Genomic DNA, 20477 nt, shown 5'->3' on the forward strand with positions numbered 1-20477 from the left:
TACTTCTATGGTTATAAACAGAATGTTTTATGTTAGCTGAATTAGAATTGTTCCTTTAAAAAAATGTACCAATATCACACCTTATTAGACATAAAAATGTATATTTGGAACATTGTACATGAAGTACCCAAAGTAAAGTAATTATTTTCTAGAACAAGTGTTAAATGGATTGATTTTAATGGTGCAGATGTTAAAGGCTGAGCTTTTTTAAAGTACTTTATGTTCTGTTAACTCTACATTAATGCATTCAGAGCTACCCGCTGTGGCGATCACTTTGATTAAATGAACAACCAAATGTAGCTTCTTATTCTATTATTCGTTTGTAGTCCTGTGAGGAGTGTGTATCACTAAATAAGCTGCTTTTAATGAGCTCAAAAAAAATGTATTTTAAAATATCTTATTAGTAAAAAAGCACTTGAGCACTGTGTCATGGTTAGTTGTAAATATCTACAGGTGGATGTTAATAAGGATGTAATGGTGGTTTATTGGCAAAACAGCAACTTTACATTTTGTCAAGTGATTTCTTAGAGATGCAAATATGGAAGAACTTTTGTGGTCTGAAGCTGTTCGACTTACCTGTTCTATTATCATTGCCTGTCCAACTAGCCAAATGTAGCCACAACATGGCAGCAGTTCACAGGATTTTGCAAACAGGTAATAAAAAAAAGTTAACATTACAGAAGACTATCAGTTTAAGATGAGATTGCTTTTACTTTGGTTTTAATTCATGTCTGTTTTGGATATTATTGGACAAGCACTGCCTGCCTTGCTTGCCCAGTCACAATGCCAACGAACCATGCAGGCTATAAATAGGAGGTAGGTTTGCAAAGCTAAGCGTGTCCAGTGTTGGATGGTTTTTGGGGGGGTTGAGTCAATTTAATATAAAGCTAACACAAGGTTAATTTTATCTCAGGATGGTGGTGCGTGAGATGAGCCAACTTGTTCACAGCATTCCCAGAGTATGATTTATTTGGTGTCCCTATATCAATAGGGCATTACCATCCAAAACGTCACAATAGTATGCTGTATTGATTTTTTTCCTCAACCACTCGACCGTTGTACCACATGTTTGTTGATATTAGTGGTTTTAACTAAAATCCTTTTTAATATTCAGTTTTATTGATCAGCGCCAAATCAAAATAGTTGCCTCAAGATGCTAAGGTAGTGTTGGGCAAGTTTCTTTGAAAAAGTAATTAATTATAGTTACTAGTTACTTCTTCAAAAAAGTAACTGAGTTAGTAACTGAGTTACCAGATTCTAAAAGTAATTAATTACTTGAAAAGTAACTATTGCGTTACTTTAAAAAAATATATGTTTAACCCTCTGGGGTCCAGGGTATAATTGGCCATTTTAATTGATCTAAAATCAGACAAAAAAAAACATAAAATCCGAGTAGAAAAAGTGATATTTTTACTGTAACAACCACAAACATGTTCATTGAATCATATTTCATAACCTTAAATACAAATATAAATTGTGAATTTTAAAATCATATGCACAAGTTTTGCAAACAACAAAGTTATTTGTATCCATTTATCTTTTACCTTGACTATTAACATAACCATCAGGTGTTCTGCATTCAATCAGAAGCCAAACAAATTATTTGTGCCACTCCAAAAAAATAATTTCTGTCCACTATAAAGGAGAACATCACAGCCTGATACCTGCAGGTCTGACAGCAGCAGGGGTATCACATTAAAAAAAAAATTTATGTTAAAAAAATTTTTGTATTAAAAAACAATACAAATTAAAAACAATACAAATTAAAAACAATACAAATTAAAAATTTTGTATTGTTCAATACATATGCGTACCGAACCGAAAGCACTGTATCGAACGGTTCAATATCGATACGAGTATTGTTGCACCCCTAGTGATTGCCGTCCGCGGGAGCGCGCGCAGCCCCTTAAAGCTGTAGCGTCCAGATTACTTATAGCTACTTCCGTGCAACTGATATAAGATGCGGTAAGCTGAACACAGCTTCAACCATTGACTGTAGAAAACAACTTTTGTACAGTCAATGGCTTCAACCGGCTGTTTGTTGAAAAATAGTAACACGACCGCATTTTCTTGTTAGTAACTGAAACAGCGTTGTAACGATAGGAATATCGTTTGTTTGTAACCCTGTTTGTTCAACAAGACCTACAGTCTTGTTGAACAAACAGTTTAGCTCAAATCAAATATTTGGTGGTGTTATTAGGTTTCCCAATAATGAATGGCGCATTCGTTATGAGTAACATCTGTCCAGCCAAACCACTGCCTTTCACTGTTTTGTTTATATGATTAAATCTGTTAAATGTGACAATAAATCACTGTGGAAGATAAGGTTACGCCTAAATGACATCAGTGCACTGAGACACACAACAGTACCAAGCAGGTCTGAAATCGCGCTTTGACAGCTTTCACAGACAATCTTCCTCCTTATGCATCATATTTTCAGTGCTTAATTTTTTTGTCATTAATACATACTTGTTATGTAATATTTTACTACAAATTCAAAGCTGTAAATGTGCATCTGTTACCTGACTGAAGTTCACGTCTGACTGCCTTTCCTGTTCAAAGACACGACTGTGCAGACTGCTAATGGAAAGGAGGGATAGCTGTTGCTGTGGGTAGAGTATATATATATTGTAACTGTAACTTCGGTCGTTGCTGTGCTTTTTGGAAGTCGAATTTCCCAGAGGAACCCACCCGAGGGATTAATAAAGTTCTATCTTATCTCTCTCTTATCCCATTAGGCGTAGAGGTGTTTAATTATGGGTTCTCATAGTCTGGCTGTGTTTAGTGAGGCTCAACCTCTTCATCTGTTTGACAGTGAAAGAAGCCTGAGAGTGCAGGGGAAGGAAGAGTTTGCCGGCCTCCTGCGGTTTCTTAGAATTAGTTAGAGGCTTTTTCAGGATAAAAGGTCAGGATCAACAGGTTTGTGGTTTAGTGTGGTGCACATTTGTGTGTTATAAATGTCTCATGGCTGCACTGTAATTGCCTTTTTATAGAATGCCTGTGGCAATAGACAAGTTCGGGTTACATGAATGAAAACAGTCAAATAGACACACACTGAACTGTTATTCATCCTGGAAACAAGGTTTAAAAAATAATGAGAGCAGCAACAGGAGCTTTAAAAAAAAAAAGCCTAGAAACAGTTCAGTTTTTGACAGCTTAATGTAAAAAACAGATTTAATGACAAATGACAGGTAGGTCTCCTCCCAAGCACCCCTGCATAAATCTTAGTGGGACAAGCCAGAATATGGCTTATGAATTTCATGTTTCATGGGGGATCTAAAAGGAGATTTTCACCCATAAATCATTCCCCTGAGGTCAACCCTCATGTAAATGGAAAGCTCCTAGTGAGCAAGTTTTATCACCCGCTTGCTTGATTAGGGCAACATTAGGAAATCAAAAGCTGTGCATATTTATTGCGCTCAATCGCAAGGTCAAGACACTGCAATCAGAAGTTTAATGTTTAAGCTGTGGTGGTTCGACTCATTTTGAAGAGATCTTGTCCTTCATACAGTGCACAGCTTAATGCCCTCACCATTCAACTATATGTGTGTGTGTTTTCCAGTCTTCTTCCCCTCTCCTCCAACCAGGGCGGTGGCTTCCCCTCCCTGTGTCTGGTTCTCCTGAAGGTTTCTTCCTGTCAAAAGGGAGTTTTTCCTTCCCATTGTCACCAAGTGCTTGTTCATAGTGGCTCATCTGATTGTTGAGGTTTTCTCTGCATTAATGCATTAATTTATTTTACAAAATAAAGTGCCTTCAGGTGACTGCTGTTGTGATTTGGCATTACGTGAATAAAACTGAATTAAACTGAACCGAGTTGAATTAAATGTGTAAGAGGAGGCACGTTTCAGCACAGGCTTGCTGCTTTACAACAGTCTCAGTAACATGACATTTGCTTTGTCATTGATGAATCATGTGTTAGGTGTAAACAGCATTGTTTAATGAAACATTGTTGTATGGGAACACAGCCGCTGTGGTCAATCAATACCGTCTGCAAGTAATTTAACATGTGATTTATTGCCGTGAACTTCTGAATCACCTACTTATGTGCCAAGCCTGAAGGTTGTCAGCTGTGTGATGGGAAAGCAGCTCCACTGACGTCACATCAAGCAGGAATCTTATAGTCTCCGCTTTTCCCTCATTCGGTCACACTCCTCTGTGTGTTGGTACAGACACGAGGGGACCGAGCGAGAAGTGGCGCTTCTTGGCACCCCACCAGGACGGGATGTGGAACAGAAGCTGTATCAGATAATACCTCCTGCTGAGAGTGCAGGCAGTCATTGGTCCATCTGTTCTCCCCTCTGAATCACTGTTCCCCAAATAGAAAGTTGCTGTCTCGCCACTTTATATATCTCAATTCTCCTCCTTACTCCCCAGTAGAGGTGTTAAGTTTCGTGAACACATTCTCGGCACATGGAATCAGTTCAGCTTCCTTTCAAGAGCAACGTGAAATATTTGGTGCTGTAAATGCAAAGTTGTTAAAAGCTGACTCATTTTAGTGCCTCTTTCCTCTTTTGAGCACGCTCTACTTCTCAGACTTGTGTTCCCCATCCTCTTCCAGGGTACCATCACAGCCTACCATCATCCCCATACGCAACAGGTCCTGAGGGTCAGAGGTTACCCCCATCTGGGACGTTATCATCAGAGTTCCTCAACCAAGGTGCCCCCGTCAAGATTCTGCTGCTGGTGTGCAACGCTGCAGGAGCCGGCCAGCAGGCGGTTAGGTAATTACATCAATGGGCTGCTCACTGTAACATCCTCTCTGACAGCAATTGTTCTGTAATAGCTTAGACATCACACCTAAGCAGCAGACCTGTCAAATGATCGCTGTGTGGGAGCGTGCCTGGGGTCCCAGTAAGAGTGATACTCTCCATGGGAAGAGTTTGGAAGATGACTTCCTTAAGTATCAGAGTTCATCTACTTCATCTCTCAACTTTAACTTTATTCGCTCAACAACATTTGCTCCTTGCCAGGTCATACGTAGCTTATTCATGGCCACTGTAGTCTAAAAACACTGATATTTCCATCTCCAGTCATTTAGGATGATCGCATGAAATCAAGAAGCTCCTGAGGTCGAACCCACTAGTGACACGGGGCCTTTATGTGTGGCGTTTGCACCCTCTCCTTATGTCTATGTGGGTTCTCCAGCTTCCTCCCAGTGACATGCATGTTAGGGTACCAGGCCTAAATCAGTTGTAGGTGTGAGATGGTGGCGGGTTGCAAAGCAGCTTGCAGATGCAGGAGCATCTTTGGGCAAGCTAAGCAGCTTTAATTCCATACACTATCATAGATTTAACAAGTGAATGCATACAGGAGTATAAGTCCATTGGTGTCCTGCCATCAAGTGGTGGACAACCTAATGTTGTGAGGTTACACTTTAAGCTGAACATTCATCCGCCCTGTTTTATCCGAGGTACTAGAAAAATGGAATTCTAAGCTCATGGAAGTGTCTTGCCATTGGATGTTACATTTGCCAGTGTTGTCAGTTTGTCCATGCTATAAGATGCAGGCTCATACTTTAGAATTTAAAATGTTTCCTTTCTTTATTTTATATATTTTTTTTTGTATATATAGAAATAATGAATCCAGGAAGTAGCCACTTGTCCTTTAAACCTAATCAACTTTGATAAACTTGTTTTATACATAGCCTTCCTCTAGGGAACCACTTCAAGGTCAGATTATCTCCCTGTCACAGAAAAGGCTCACATTTCACTCTGTGACTCAGTGAGATGAGTTTCAAATCAAACGACCGAGGACTCTGACATCTGGCGCTATACACAGAGATCCATCAGACACTGTGACAGAGTCCAGAGAGATCAATATAGGTGAGCTCGCCAACGCGACTGAGAGAAAGTCCGCTCAAATCTATAAGGGTCTGTCACGGTCCTGGGTCTTATGACCCAGTGTTTTGAGTTTCAGTTCTTTTGATGTTCATAGTGTATGTTTAAGCTTATCAGGTTTCCTAAGTTTATTTGTTATCATGCCTAAGTGTTTCTAGTTCTTATTATTTCCCCCTCGTGTTCCAACTATGTTAAATCTCCCTTGCCCTTCGTGTGTTTCATGTCTGTTGTCTTATGTTGTTATGTCTGCCTCTCATGTTCCTGTTTCATTTTGGAGAGATCTCGTGTTTTAATATTATGGATTATGTTTTGAGTCCTTTGTGGTACTGTTTCGTGTTTCCCTAGATCTCAGTTATGGTTATCTTAGGTTTTGCTCTTTGGCTTCGTCATATGGCTTCCCTGTGTTCCATGTTATGTCCACTGTGATGGTTTTGTACCATATTTCAGGTTCCTATATTCTGTCTCCCCAGTTGCTGTTAAGTTTGCATGTTTAGAATTCAGTCAGTGTGTTTCCTGTTTTACTTTGAAGATCCATGTCTCATGTGAGTGTTTCTAGTTTTGCTTCCCTTGCCTCGTCCTGCTTTATTACCCTCAGCTGTTCCTCCATGTGTTCCCACTTCCCCTAATCACCTCCTGTGTATTTAAGTCCTCTGTTTTCAGTGTGTGATTGTCAGGTCGTCTGTTGTCCACGCCATGTTTCCCATGCCATGCTTCCAAGTTTCTTGCCTAGGTTTTTCTTATTGCTTGTTTAGATTCCCCAGTTTAGGTTTGTGTTAATTTTGCTTCAGTTTGCCTTGCCCTTTGTTTGTACCTCTTCTACTAGCCTTATTAAACGGCTCGCCTTTTGTTAACATTTCAAGTTCTGTTCCCTGTTCCTTGGCGTCTGCGTTTTGGGTCCTTTTTCAATTCATACAGTCTGCCCTCGCCAGACTGTGACAGGGTCGGCCTCTCCGTTTCTCCTTCAAACGCCTCTCTGCCATTGCTCAGCCCACCCACCTATCTCGTTCTCATCAGATGACAGCTGGAGGACTGTGCAGCGCCAAGAAAATGACATTGGAGTCACATAGTTGTTTCACTCTTTTTAGTCGAGCATCACAGACACATTTCTGAGCACCAGTGTGAAAACTTGGAACTGTGATGGGATATTTTTATGTGTGGAAACCCAAAGGTGTTACTTCTATTAGCAATTTGGTTCTTTTGCATTTTGCCTGTAGATGCCAATTCTTACACCTGTCGGCTCAAGTATAAAATATAGACCTATCAGTAGATAATAGATATTTCTGTATGACCCCAACTCTCACATTTCTTTCATGAAACTTCCAAAATATTGTGTGAAAGAAATAATAAACTGGGATCTCTGAAGGTAAGGCTATCTGTCACAAACCATAGAGCAAGACAATTACATTTCATACTGCTGGCAATAACAGAAAAGCAGCTTCCAATGAAAGAGTCCACATCATAAAGGCCTGCAGACAGCACGTCAGGAGAGGGGCATGCATGTTGTAGATGATGGCAGATAGTGTGCTGGCATACTCTTAACCCACTGACCAATGCCTACTTGCCTGATCTGCCTCCTTGTGACTTTGCTTTCTCACCCAAAATAAAATTCAAGCTAAAGAGTGACTGTTTTGACAAAGTGAAGGGAATTTAGCACACATGGCTCAGGCACAAGTTCAATGGTAATCCTGCAAAGCCATCTAAAATTAGCTGGTGTTTTGGAAGCAGTGCAGGTAAATTTGGACACATTTGAATGAGGCACTGTTTTTGATTTTTTTTTAGGTTTGGAGTCGAGTGGAGAACTTTGCAGATTATTTTAAGAAATCCATTCATCTATTTTCTTAACTGCTCATCCAATTCAGGGGTTGCAGGAAGCTACGGCCTCACCCAGCTTTCACTGGCACAATATGTTAAAATCTACTGTTTTGCTTCAGTGTCTGCAAAAATGTGCAAATGAAAAAACACAGTGTCTTTAAACATGCACCAGAGCTTTTCTTTCATTCATTACAATTCTGATGTGTATCTGCTTCTTATTTTGTCTCTTTATGGACATGTATGCTAATAAATCTAATACATACAATAGCGGGTTGACCTCAATTAAATGAGTATTATAATAAATGCGTCATGTGATCTTTCATGTCACAGGGTCTTTTCCATTTCTTATCTCCCTTCTGTAGATGGGCTGTAATGAGAATTCTGCTCTAATACTGATAATGATGATAAATAATTATTTACATTACAATAGGATAAGAAGGCGGTGAGTCAGTAAGGGGTAATATGGGATGGCTGAGTGGTGGTGTTGCCATTTTGAATTCATCATCTTTTAGCTCCTGTGACACTAATTTCCTCTGTGCTGGTTTTAGGTTCGGGCCTCCGTTCCTCATGAGGGAGGACCGGTCTATTTCCTGGGATCAGCTGCAGCAGAGCATCCTCAGCAAGCTTTATTACCTGATGATCAACGGAGCTCAGGCACAGGTAATACAAAGATAGATTTTTTTTTTTAATGATTGAAGGAAATTTTGTTTTGTTTTGTCTTCTCCTCATGTCCTATTGAGATATCCATGCCAGGGTAGGGATTCACAGACTCACGTAGAGAAATTCTAGCACAACAGATGCTTAACTCCATGTCCTCTGGTTAAACCCAACTGCCAGAGATGTCTAGGAATTCAGTCTAGGAACCAAAAAAACTAACACTGATTATTAGACACACTAATTAGGCACAACTAAAGCTATAGTAAAGCCCCATAAAGACTAAACTAAAACTACAATACAGCCCTGTGCAATAAATCAGTAATAATTATAATAATAACAATAATAATATTAATAATACAGAAAAGATATTGTACTGTACCCCTGCATTATGACACCTATGATGCTTTTAAAGCTTATATTTAATGGCAGTGTGCGTAGGCGGGTGTGTTTCAAGCACCAGCTAGAGTTCCTGCAGAGCCGGCTGGCGCACCTGTTCCAGGCCAGGTTTATTGGCTCGAGACAGAGCAAAGCATGCCCACACAGTGAACACAGTGACACTGTGTTTCACAGCCGCGAGATCTCAGAGCTCAGAGCTGGAAGCAGCAGAGACGAGCTGGTGTCCTCTCGCTGTGCCTACCAGCACACCAAAGTAGAGTCAGGTGTACTGGTATGACAAATGCTGGTTTGTGTCGTAAAAAAGAAAAGAAAAAAGAAAGATTCTTTGCCCTCGAAAAACACAAGGCAATCATTTTGGGTAAAATGCAAATGAAATATATAAAATAAAATGTTTATTTACTGCATTTGAATAATTAATCATTAAATTGAGATATGCTTGGTATGAACTGAATGTATGCTAGTCAGGTGAATTTGACCAACTCATCAAAAAAAGCCTTTTATGTCATACTTATGTAACAAATTTATATGTAATCCGGTTATTTTAAGGCAAATAAATATTTATTTGAGTTTTGCACCCTAAAGGGATGCATGAGCGTAGCTGTTCTCTCGTCTAGGCTGTTTATTTCCCTCTTTTCGTGTGCTGATGAATGAATAGATTGCTTCCTCTGTCTCAGAGCCTCATTTATAAGTCATTTATATAGTCACGTTTGAGCTGGGAGCATTGCTTTTGTCCACTCATGCATTACGGTGTAGCGTTGTTGTTTGCCAATCACATTTACTGGTCCTGCTCAGTCTCAATCACGCTGTGTTATCTTTTCTATGAGCAAATGTTGGGATTTCTTAGGAGGTGAATGTGGATTCTTTACTAATACACACTGAGCTGTTCATGGGATGTGATTGGGGCGCACTGACATAATAAATAAAAATAATACACAAAAATTGGAATAACATGGTATTTTAGATCAACCCAAGGTCGATCTAAAACTGACTTTCTACTCCGTTCATACTCAAAGCACTTTCTTTCTACAAGCCTCATTTTCTCATTCAAATAGCACTTTTTTGTAATCTTTGAACCTTCACATGGACGATAGATGCATCAACTTAAGACTGATGCATCCGTCCCTGTGTAGGACACGGGGATCAGTCCAGACCATGTGATTGGAAGCAGCCCCAAAAAGGAGAATCAATGTGTTCTTAATATAAAGGCAATCAAATTTCTTCTCAGGTTTATTGCAGATTTGACTCACAGGAGAGCTACATTGTTACAAACTGTTACAGTTTGTTATAACTGATCTGCACCATTAAAAAGACAACACACGTCAGGTGTGTCTGAGTCTCAGTATCTGTTGTTTCGCTCTGTATTTGCACTGCTGAGAAACAACACGCACGAGATGTTTTCATTGTGTAAAAAGAAATAAAGCTAACTTGCCTGTTTGTATTTTGTCCATCGGGTTCCTCATTCCCCTGACGCTCTACATTCAGTTCACTTCTGCTCCCTTCCATCAAAATGCTGGTGTTAATGAGGACCTGAAAAATCTGTACTCAGCAGCAAAGAGTTACAGGACAGAACCAAATCATTGCGCACCTCGTTCACAGCATTGAGCGTCCACCTGTGCCAATCATACATTCGTTCTGGTGATACCTTCCCCTCCAAATATGCAAACTGTCAAAACCACATCAGACACAAAATAAGCTGTGATTTTTCTTCCAGTGTTAAACTGAAATTTACAGTTGTGTGATATATTTATATAATCTCCCAAAGGTTTGTGACATCTTTACATCACCAAGTCCAATACAAGACGTCAGATGCAGTGGAGACAGGTTCTCTGGAGCGATAAATAATACTCCTCCATCTGCCGATCAGATTAGTAAGTTAATTAAATCATTTCATTCTACCAACTTTGTGGGAACAGTTTGACGATGGCCCCTTCCTGTTCCAACATGACTGCGCAACAATGCACGAAGCAAGGTACATAAAGATGATGAGCAAGAAGGACTTGACTGGCCTGCACAGAATCCTGACCTCAACTCGAAAGAACACCTTTGGGATGAATTAGAGCGGAGACTGCAAGTCTCTTATCATCAGTCTGACCTCAATTTCCCATAAACAGAAGAAGTGAAGCTGTTGTAGCTGCAAAGGGTGGAACGACATCACATTAAACCCTATGGATTAAGAACGGGATGTCACTCTCAGGTTACATGTTACCCTCAGCAACAAATACAAGAACAATCACTCTTTTCAGCTATTGTTATCTCAATATGCATTTATCAGTCGTATTGTGCACACAAGGACAAAGATAACTGCATAGCTCTCAACTCACCTTTGTAAATAATTTTGCTACCAAGACACCCCCAAACAAAGAGTCTATGATTGCACTGAACACATTCCTGTGCTTGAGCATATCACTGTGTGCATAAGCCTGTTGCTAATTGTGCAGCCAAACTGATTTTCAATCAGTGCCTCTCCCCGCGTGGTGCAGGTGCCATGCAGCTGCAATAAACAGCCATACAGAGCACAAGAAAGGCGCAGACTTGCTCGCCACTCTTTCAGAAGCGCCAGGAGAGAGATGGAAGAGAAGAGTCAGGTGCAGCGTTTTCTGTAACTCTGTTGGAGATCTGCAGCCTCCTTTGTGCCCCATGCTGTCAGCTGTTTAATTAAAACCAGGCTCGTAGAGTATAATCAGTTTGCTGGAAGCCTACCTTTGCCAAGGAGGGAGCAGTGCTCAGAGCAGATGTTTGCTCTAAATCTTTCAACTCAGCAGAATATGTGGTTTTCTTGCCTCAATGAATTATGCTCACAAGTGGATATTTTCCTCTTTTGTCTAATTTTAGCTTTAGCAAAGGCAAAAAACGCACATCCTCTGCCATTTTTCCTGGTACTGACATCACTTAACGACGTAGTGTTGAGACCCGTGCCCTTCTAAGTAGACCCATATGACCGTTTGCATCAGAAAATGTCAGGTAAAGAGAGAGAGGATGACAACTCAGAATGAAACTCAAAGACTCAAACTTGAAATGTGGTACATGATCTTCCATGTAAATGGCTGATGCACCCCACATACAGCCTTTCTATCCAGGATTCACGAAAACGTGTAACTGTCTGTTTCATTACTTTAAATATATTAAAAGTTTTTTAAAAACATTTCGTGTTCCCATCAGTTGTTGATTGGATATTAAAACTAACAACAACCTGGTATTGTTTGTCCTAACGTCTGTTGTCTAATTCTGTAGAGCCCATGTGAATCATAGCCTCAGTTTCCTGATATTAGGAGACAGGAGTGGCAGCCGGTGTGGTCTTCTGCTGCTGCTGGTGCTTCAAGGTTCAATGTGTTGTGTGTTCAGAGATGCTCTTCTGCACACCTTGATTGTAACAAGTGAATATTTGAGTATCTGTTGTCTTCCCATTTGCTTCAAAGTTACTTTACCTTTCTTCCTCACTCTGATGCTTTACTGTTTGAACTTCAGCACGTCGTCTTGACCACATTTGATGTTGAAAATTGTCTTTAAATGTATATTCAGATACCTTTAATATCCTTATCACATTATATTTCTCAGAATGACTATATTCATGTTTCACTGTGGTAACTTCCAACCTGAGAGGCAGGACATAACATGAAAATCTACTTCTCTAAGAACAACTTCTATGTGGAAAAAAACATTGTATTTATTATTTAGCAGATTGACAACTTCTGAAATACAAAATTGTCAGGGTGAGCTAAAGTGAAAACAGCAAACTAACAGAACTATGCATCAACACAAACTCAGAGACCTGACTGAAAGTAACAAAGCAAAAAATATGGGCTTACATTTTTAGTCTATTTATAATAAGAGAACACAGTTACAGAATAGCAGCAGCAGTTCACTCCTACTTACTCCTTCTATCCTCCTTGGCACGCAGCAAGTCTCAATCGCTGAGCTGACTCGTTGAATGAAAAGGGAATCAAACGATCCTCTCCAGACAGTGGACCTTATGTAGGGCGTGGTCCTCAGGCTAGTGTTGCCACACCTGTTGCAGCCCGGCGCCTGCACAGTCTATGCAAATCTTCTATGGTTACGACACTGACCTGAGAATCTCTCGGCTCATTTTTATCTCATATTTACTGTCTGACACACAACCAATGGTCTGTTAGCTCCGCCTCGTTTTTGGCGTTGCCTTCACAGATTCATCTTAAAGCTGGGAGGAAGATAAGCGCATACAGAACAGTTACCAGAACAATATGCTACTTTTGTCACTTGTCAAGAATATGGTCTGACACAGTTACGAATTTAAGTGACAGTCAAAAGGTAAAGTCATCTTTGAAAGCATAGACAGACAGAAGGAAACAAACTTCTAACAGTAGAGTTTGATCTATTTTTTTAAAGGTCTTAAAGAAGCACTTGATGCTATATTGTGCTTAAAGACTGGAGCTGCATGTCCTAGGGAAATAAAACTCTAGTTTCCCTCCTCGCCCACTAATGATGCTTATGGAATGTGGGAATATGGGAAAACAGCACTGATCTTGCATTGCAGTGCTGTTCAGACTCTTTGTATTTTCACAGCTCTACATCATGTAGAGACATCTCAAGCTTGACAGCTCTGTCATGACTCCTTATGGATGCTAAGCCATCTCTGGAGAATTGCAGCTCAAGACAAGAGTTCAGACTGAATTATCTCATGTGTGCGAGGAGAGGTAATGTTGTTGAAGGAGTCAAAAGAAGGGCATTTAAAAATATAAGTGCATGTATCTTATTGTAGAGGAAGTTTTCTCTGCTTCTTGAGATGAGAATCTCGAGTTGGAAGAACTCACTGGGTGGTCGCTCTGCATGTACACACAAGCCTTGCAGTGGAACTCACAACAAGCCTGGCAAGGCTGTAATAAAAAGTCACTTTGGTTTTAAACTTGTCATCTAGCATTCAAATAAACAGGCAGGAATGGTTTTGAATTCTTTGGAAAGGCCGCCCAAAGCACCTAGACACCACACGGACGTTTGATGCCTTCACTGACCACAGACAGTGAAGATAGCTTCGTTATAAACTACTATGTATGTGTGTGTGTGTGCCCTCAAAATGCTACTTTCTAACGATAAGTGCTAACTGCTGCATTTCAGCAGCTAGCTGACATTCTGGATAGTACTGCGTGTGCATTTGTGAGGCAGTAATTCAAAAGTAACATTTAACTTTCCCCAGGGGTGCGTGCGCACCGGTGGGCTCAGCACGTCAATATTCTCCAGGAATGTTCTGTCTGCTCCGCTGTGCTCCTGGTCATCAGAAAGATCCTGCCGGTCTGAGCTTTTCCTCTCAGCCTCGTGTGGGAGTTTGTGTTTGAGGCCAGCCAGCAACAGATTTCCCCAGAGCAAAAGGAAATCGATTTCATTTTTCCATTCCTTCGTTCCTAAAGCACTTCTGATCTAAGGCAGATCTCAGGGTAATATACTCGGGCTTCAGAGGACAAGAAACACTCTTTTTCTCTTTTTTTCTCCTGAACTCGTGTTTTCCAGCGTGGTTGAATAGCATATGAGAGAAAAGCCTGAGTCTGTTTGTGGTTTGGATTTAAGAAAAAGACACTTAATTGCTATGCTCCGTGCTGATTCAAGCCATGAGCTAAAAATGTCAGGTGCAGGTCTCAGCCTATATTTCACGATGGCCCATTTTTGTTTTTGTATCTCCCGAGCCCATACACAGCACATTTCTCCAACTTAAATATAACACAAAAACAGGCCATTGTTTTTTATCCACACTAATTTCCATTTCAGAATTTTTAAATAGTTTGGAACAGCTGTTCAAGAACCATTTTTAGCACGCAAGCGCCAGCAACTAATCACCGTCTGAAAGATATCAAGGCAGGAAGTTTCACTCAGGGTTTTTTCTTAGTTTTTTTTTCTTAACAAATTGCCTGTAAAGACTGATTTAGATCATTAGCCTTCAATGACGCCTTATATAAAGAGGCACCATTCCTTCCATAAGAAATTCTGGCTATGTTTTGGTGAGCCGCGGGGAAGGATGTACCTAATGGGATGGTGAAGTGGGTGATGTCTGAAGTAATTATTTGCCAAGGCGAAGCACTGACTGATCGTGTGATGGGAAAACAGAAGCTGTTGTACATTCTGCACTCATGTGTCGGTGTCCAAAAAAACTCCAGAAGATTACAAAGAGGCAAATCAGTACTGAAGGCTCAGGTATCTTGTTTGTGACTAGGCAACCAGATGATGGCCTCCAAAAATCCTGCTCCCCTAACCCCACCGTGTGGTAAAACACACACAAAAACAGACATCTCACCCAGTTTTTAGACATGCGATCATTTCCATAGTTTACCAGCTGCACTGAGTCCCTCTCTGTCTCTGTTCTCTTACACTGCTACTTCTACACCTCCCTTTTTCCTCCTATTCTTTTTTTTCTGACTTGTGATGTCTGTGGGTGGGAGGCTAGGTGGTTAAGCTTGACCTTCCAGATAGTTTTAGTGTTATAGGGTGTGACAGTAAAGTGGTTTTTGATAAATAAAAGGCTTTTATGTGACTAAATGAAGTTTTCACAAGCCTTTTTTTTTTTTTTGCCTTTGCAAATAATCTCGTGATTTTCTAATCCTGAAATTTTTTAGCAACCTCTTAATATAGCTGCCGACTGTCTTTCACGTATTAGGTTCATAAAATAATTATTTTTGGTCTGCGCTCGGCAAACTGAGCCATCATTTTTGCCTGATCAGTACACAAAACCCTGACTGGATGAATAATAACACTCAACTCCAAGCAGCAGAGCTTTGGTAGTTGTTGTGGTAACATGCAGACAACAAGTCTGCAGCGATAATAGCAGCTCTTTGAGGCCGGCTGTACTTTGTGCTAGATTGTAAATATAAGAGAAGAGAATACCGCCCAATGCTTTAACTTCACCAAGTGATTTTAAATAATGTGATAAATCTCCAAAAGTTGATTCTGTTCATCTGGACGTAGCGTTTTGTGGGAGAAACATTTCGTCACTCATCCAGGTGACTTCTTCCATCTCAGCTGACTGCAGGTTTCCCCAATCTTATAAACAGTACATTTGCAATTACTTTCCTGCAACATTTGATTTACTTTCCTGGATGATTGAGAATGCATCAAAATGTGATAAATCATATAAAAAGCAATAAGCAGCGTAGGTAGGAAATGTAAAAGAAATAATAAACTAGCAGCTATTGTGAACATCTGTGTGGTTATTAGAAAAAAGGGGGAGAAATCCAAACGCCGAAAGGGTCGACCCTGTGTTGGCCACAGCTATTTATGCTAAACAGCTAATCAGTGAGTTTGTGTATTTGAATATGAAGAATTAACCATCCATGTAGCCACACGGCACTAACATGAATGAAAATGTGAGCTTTAACTTGTTTACCTGACACTGCATAGAAATAAAAGCACATTACGTTTTTAAATGGTGTATGTGAGAACGTCTTAAGGAGCAAACTAACACTGATTTTTACATGCAGATGCATTTATCTAATAATACTGCTGAGATCCAGAAAGTATAAAACACTTACAGTATCTATAGAGAGGCGCTGAGAGATGTTAAAGACATTCAGGAGGTGCTGCTGTATGATAAAGTATCCTGATGCTGTCCGTGTGTTTACCGTGTGTTTTATGCTCCTCTTTCAGAACACCAGAGTGCTGTTCAACATCCGTGTGGTGGGGGGATCTGTGTTTTACAGCTACCTGTCACCTCAGGATGGGCAGCCTCTCTACCACCCTGCTGTCGACAGGTCAGGATGCCTTGAATCTTATAAGTTAGCGTATATCAGGGCATAACAAGTCCCCATGTTATGTGTTGGTTCTTCCAATTATCACTTATTCACTCATAATGACTTTTTCTTATTTTGGGGTGTTAATTGCAGTTCCTGTTGAAACTTGAATCTTCCTCTGCAGCTCTTGGGAGCCCCCACAGCTGCAGCAACTTTTATGCCAAACAAAAAATTTTAAGCGTGCATGAAGCGAAAGGTCACAGAACATATTCCCTGAGCTCTGACTAGACAGTGTGTAAAGTATTTTTATATAATTAGATTTTTATTTCAAAATTTATCACTTCTCAAAAATTCAACTCTCCCTTTCGCAAAAGGATACAGAGGCTATTTTGTACCACTTTAAATTGTGGTCAGATGCATCCTGTTATCTTTTATGGCCCTTGAGGTGTCTACTTAAACTTGATTAGAGTCCACCAGTGGAAAATTGCAGGGATTGGCTGTAAAGTGTACAAAAATTGACTCCACACATCAGGAAAAAGATCAAGCTGTGAACATCCAAGAATAACTCTGTATGCTCCCGTGATAAAACTAAGGCGAGGCGTAGATCGGCAGAAGGGTCTAAATCCACATCTGAAACTTTGCGGTTTCCCAGGAGTGCAGTGGCCTCAATCACTGTCAAATACAAGGAGACTGAGATCAGAGTCTTCTAGGAGTTTTACCAAAATGTGTAACCCAGCTAAGAGAGGCGATCAAGAACAAGACTTCAGATGTCCTCTGTAGAACCGGAAAAACCTGCTGAACGGACCACCATCCCAGCAGCACTCCATCAGAGCAGCTATACAACTGAACTGTTTGGGATGCCTATCATCTAGAAAATGCTAATAGTACAGAAGAGGTGGTGGTAGCATTGAGAACTGCCTCTGAACATCAAGGATAGGAAGGACAGTCAGAACTGTGAGATAATTATTAGTTTTGCGTAGCTAGCCAACTGGTAAGGGTTTATACTAGATAAGTGAAGTCCCGTCTTCCTCCCATCAACCAGTCAGTCCAGATGGCCGCCCCTCCCTGACCCTGGTTCTGCCTGAGGTTTCTTCCTGTTAAAAGGGAGTTTTTCCTTCCCGCTGTCGCCAAGTGCTTGTTCATAGGGGTCTTCTGACTGTTGGGGTTTCCTCTATTATTATAAGGTCTTTACCTTACAATGTAAAGCACATTGAGGTGACTGTTGTTGTAAATTGAAGCTATATAAATAAAACTGAGTGCGACAGATCTCGTTTGAGCAAACTATAAGGCTGATATTGACATGGTCCTGGGTCGGTGACCCAGTGTTTTGTGTTTTTGGATTAAGTTATACTTTTTGAATTATGCTTTTCTGTTTTGTATTATATTTACTGTTCCTGGTTTCTAGGTTTCTGCTCAGTTTCTGGTCCCTGCGAGTTGCATGCTTAGTCTTAGTTTTCGGTCTTTATGTCTTCCTGTGCTCCACGTCTAGTTCCTTCTGTATCTGTGCTTCATGTTCTGTCTGTTCCAGAGTCTGTCATGTTTCCACGTCTCAGTGTCTATCCTGCCTCTTTATAAACTGTCTCGTGCTTCCTGTTTTACTTTGGTAGTCCGTGTCCTATGTCCCTGTGTCTCGTTATGTCAGATTAGCCCAGCTGTGCTTCCCTCCTGTTTCCCATTCCCTCGTTACTCCCTTGTGTATTAAAGCCCCGTGTTTTCCAGATAAGGAATCCAGATATCCTCATCGTGCTGTTTTCTCTCTTTGTGTTCCTGGCTTAATTCTAGTTCTCAGTTCCTAGTTTGTTTTCCTAGTCTGTGTTTTTTATTTTCAAGTTTCCAGTTTAATTTCTAGTTTTCATGATCAAGTTTTTTCTGTTGTTTGTTTGGTTGGTTGGTTTTTTTGTGAGTTTATTTTTTATGGAAAGTCTTCCCCGCAATAAAAGGTGACACTTTAAGTTTTCATTCCGTGTACGGGTCCTGCATTTGTCCTTCATCCTGCCTACTACAGCACACACCTTGACAGATATATTCATATTTTATTGGTCTAAAGAATTATTAGATAATTGTAAATATCTCCTGAGTTGTGGAATGACTGGTATTATGTTTGAAATCCAACAAACTCACCTCAATAACCTGTTTCAATAAGCTAACTCATGTTAGGTCTAATTTAATCAGTTTGAATGGATTTGAATTCCTCTCTGATCTAACCAGAAGGTTTCTTGAAAATAAAAGCTACAAGCAGCATGCTGACAATGCTAAGTTTAGCATTCTCTGATTGATGCTGTCCTGAAGGCAAAGTTGGCTTTAATTTTCACAGCAGTGACTGAAATGTGCAGACATTTCCTCTTTCTTTACAGGCGCATGTCTGATGGCTTTCAGTTGCAGAAGTGAATTGCTGTTTCAAAGGACCATTTTGGCAAGGTCTTTAAAGGACTTCCATTTGTGTGGCTGCGAAGAACAGTTCATTCACTCACTGAATGGTGCTGATGGGGGCAAATGCTTTTGAAATCTTTTGAAATGCAAATGCAAAAGCAGCACACTGTATCCGAGAATCTCGTGTAATGATAGCGTTTGAACTCTAATGATTCAGAAATATGTTCTGTCCCCAAGTCAGCCCATATCAAGTAGGCAAGAGTGTTCTAGTGCAAGTGCTTCACTACACTTTGTTCACTTCTTTTGGCCTCTGTAAACTGTTTGTGTTTGTGTGTAATGTCACACAGGTCAGAGATTGCCTTGTTAGCACCTTTTTGGTCATGTTAGCATTAAAGCATGGATGTAAATATTGGATGGCAACTACTTTGGTTTTGAGTGAAACCTCTGAACCACTATCAGATTGAAACGGCACCACCTACTGACTTCAGTCATCCCCTGAGTCTTATTTTAGTGGGTGTCTCTTTAACTATTAAATGTTAGCATGCTGCCATAATTAGCTAGATGGTGTCAATTATAGGAATTGCACTTGCTTACCATCAGCATGTTTTAGCATCCTGATCTAAGACTTTAGCTCAAAGATTTCTGTATCTGTGTACCGACAACAGAATGCTCTTCTTAAAATAATAATGTGCATAGTGTCACACATATCACAACTGCCATAAAAACGAATGACAGCTGTTGGTAGATTCCTGCTCTTTCTATTAATTTTCTTTTGAAACTTTGATTTTGTTCGACAGCTTCCACAGCACCTCAGAAATGCTCAAAGTTGATTTTTAATGGAGACATTTAAAGGTTCTGTCTTAATGGGATGACAGCAGTCTAACAGCACAAGCTGAAATCAACATCAGCTACTTCAGATATGTTCATCTGTATTGCACATCTCACATAAACATTCACTCCTATGTTTAATTTTATGGGGATAAATTGTTCATCTCTCTCAGAGTCAAAACATCAACTGCTTATGTCCCATCTAAAAGCAACAACGATGCTGACACCTAGTGGTTTGAAAGCGTCAGTGCACATGTACTTAAACAGTCCAGTAAATTGATAAATGTGTCATAACTTGAAACTGCAGCAAATGTTAGAAAAGCCTGATGGAAATAAAACAGATGGAGTAGTCCTGCTGACAGGATCGATGTCACGTTGTACCGATGCCTCACAACTACCTTTGATCCTGATGTCTTTTAGAGCTTTGAAGCTGTGCGGCTCAGGAGGCCCTCCACATGTGAAGCTCATTATCGAGTGGGAACACAGAATCAAAGACTGGTCAGTACATTGTGCATCCAGTTGTTTCAGTATCACTTTAGCATTCGCGCTAACCTTAACTAACTCTTTGTGCCCGCAGCCTCTTCGGTAACATTAAGGAGGAGGTGGTGAAGGATGCGGAGAGCGTGAGGAATCAGCAACAGCAGCATGTACAGCAGTACAGCTGCACCTTGGATGAGTGCTTCCAGCTCTACACCAAAGAGGAACAGGTAGACTGTGTGCTGTTATAGATATTTACAGTTTGGAACAACAGTACAGCACGGATGTGTTGCTGCTTATGCTCTTTTAGTTCAGCGGCCTAAACTGTGTAATTGATTTCTGTTTTTTTTTTTTTTTTTTAAAGTGGTAACTTGTGCACAAAAATAAAAGAAAATATTAATATCTTAATATAATA

General features: G+C 40.3%; 1 protein-coding gene across 1 annotated transcript in view; it reads left to right on the plus strand.

Annotated features, from left to right (window-relative positions):
- The window catches only part of usp43b (ubiquitin specific peptidase 43b), an 88677-nt gene that overhangs the window by 59045 nt on the left and 9155 nt on the right, over positions 1-20477 (plus strand). Inside the window, exons 7-11 of the mRNA XM_085351411.1 lie at positions 4559-4721; positions 8198-8309; positions 16305-16408; positions 20006-20083; positions 20163-20292. Coding sequence (XP_085207537.1) covers positions 4559-4721; positions 8198-8309; positions 16305-16408; positions 20006-20083; positions 20163-20292 — 587 coding nt within the window. The remainder of the gene's footprint in view (positions 1-4558; positions 4722-8197; positions 8310-16304; positions 16409-20005; positions 20084-20162; positions 20293-20477) is intronic.

This window comes from Diplotaxodon limnothrissa, linkage group LG4 (assembly GCF_057381915.1).
Source record: "Diplotaxodon limnothrissa isolate DT_005_m linkage group LG4, D_limnothrissa_male_GT1.1, whole genome shotgun sequence".
Lineage (NCBI taxonomy): Eukaryota > Metazoa > Chordata > Actinopteri > Cichliformes > Cichlidae > Diplotaxodon > Diplotaxodon limnothrissa.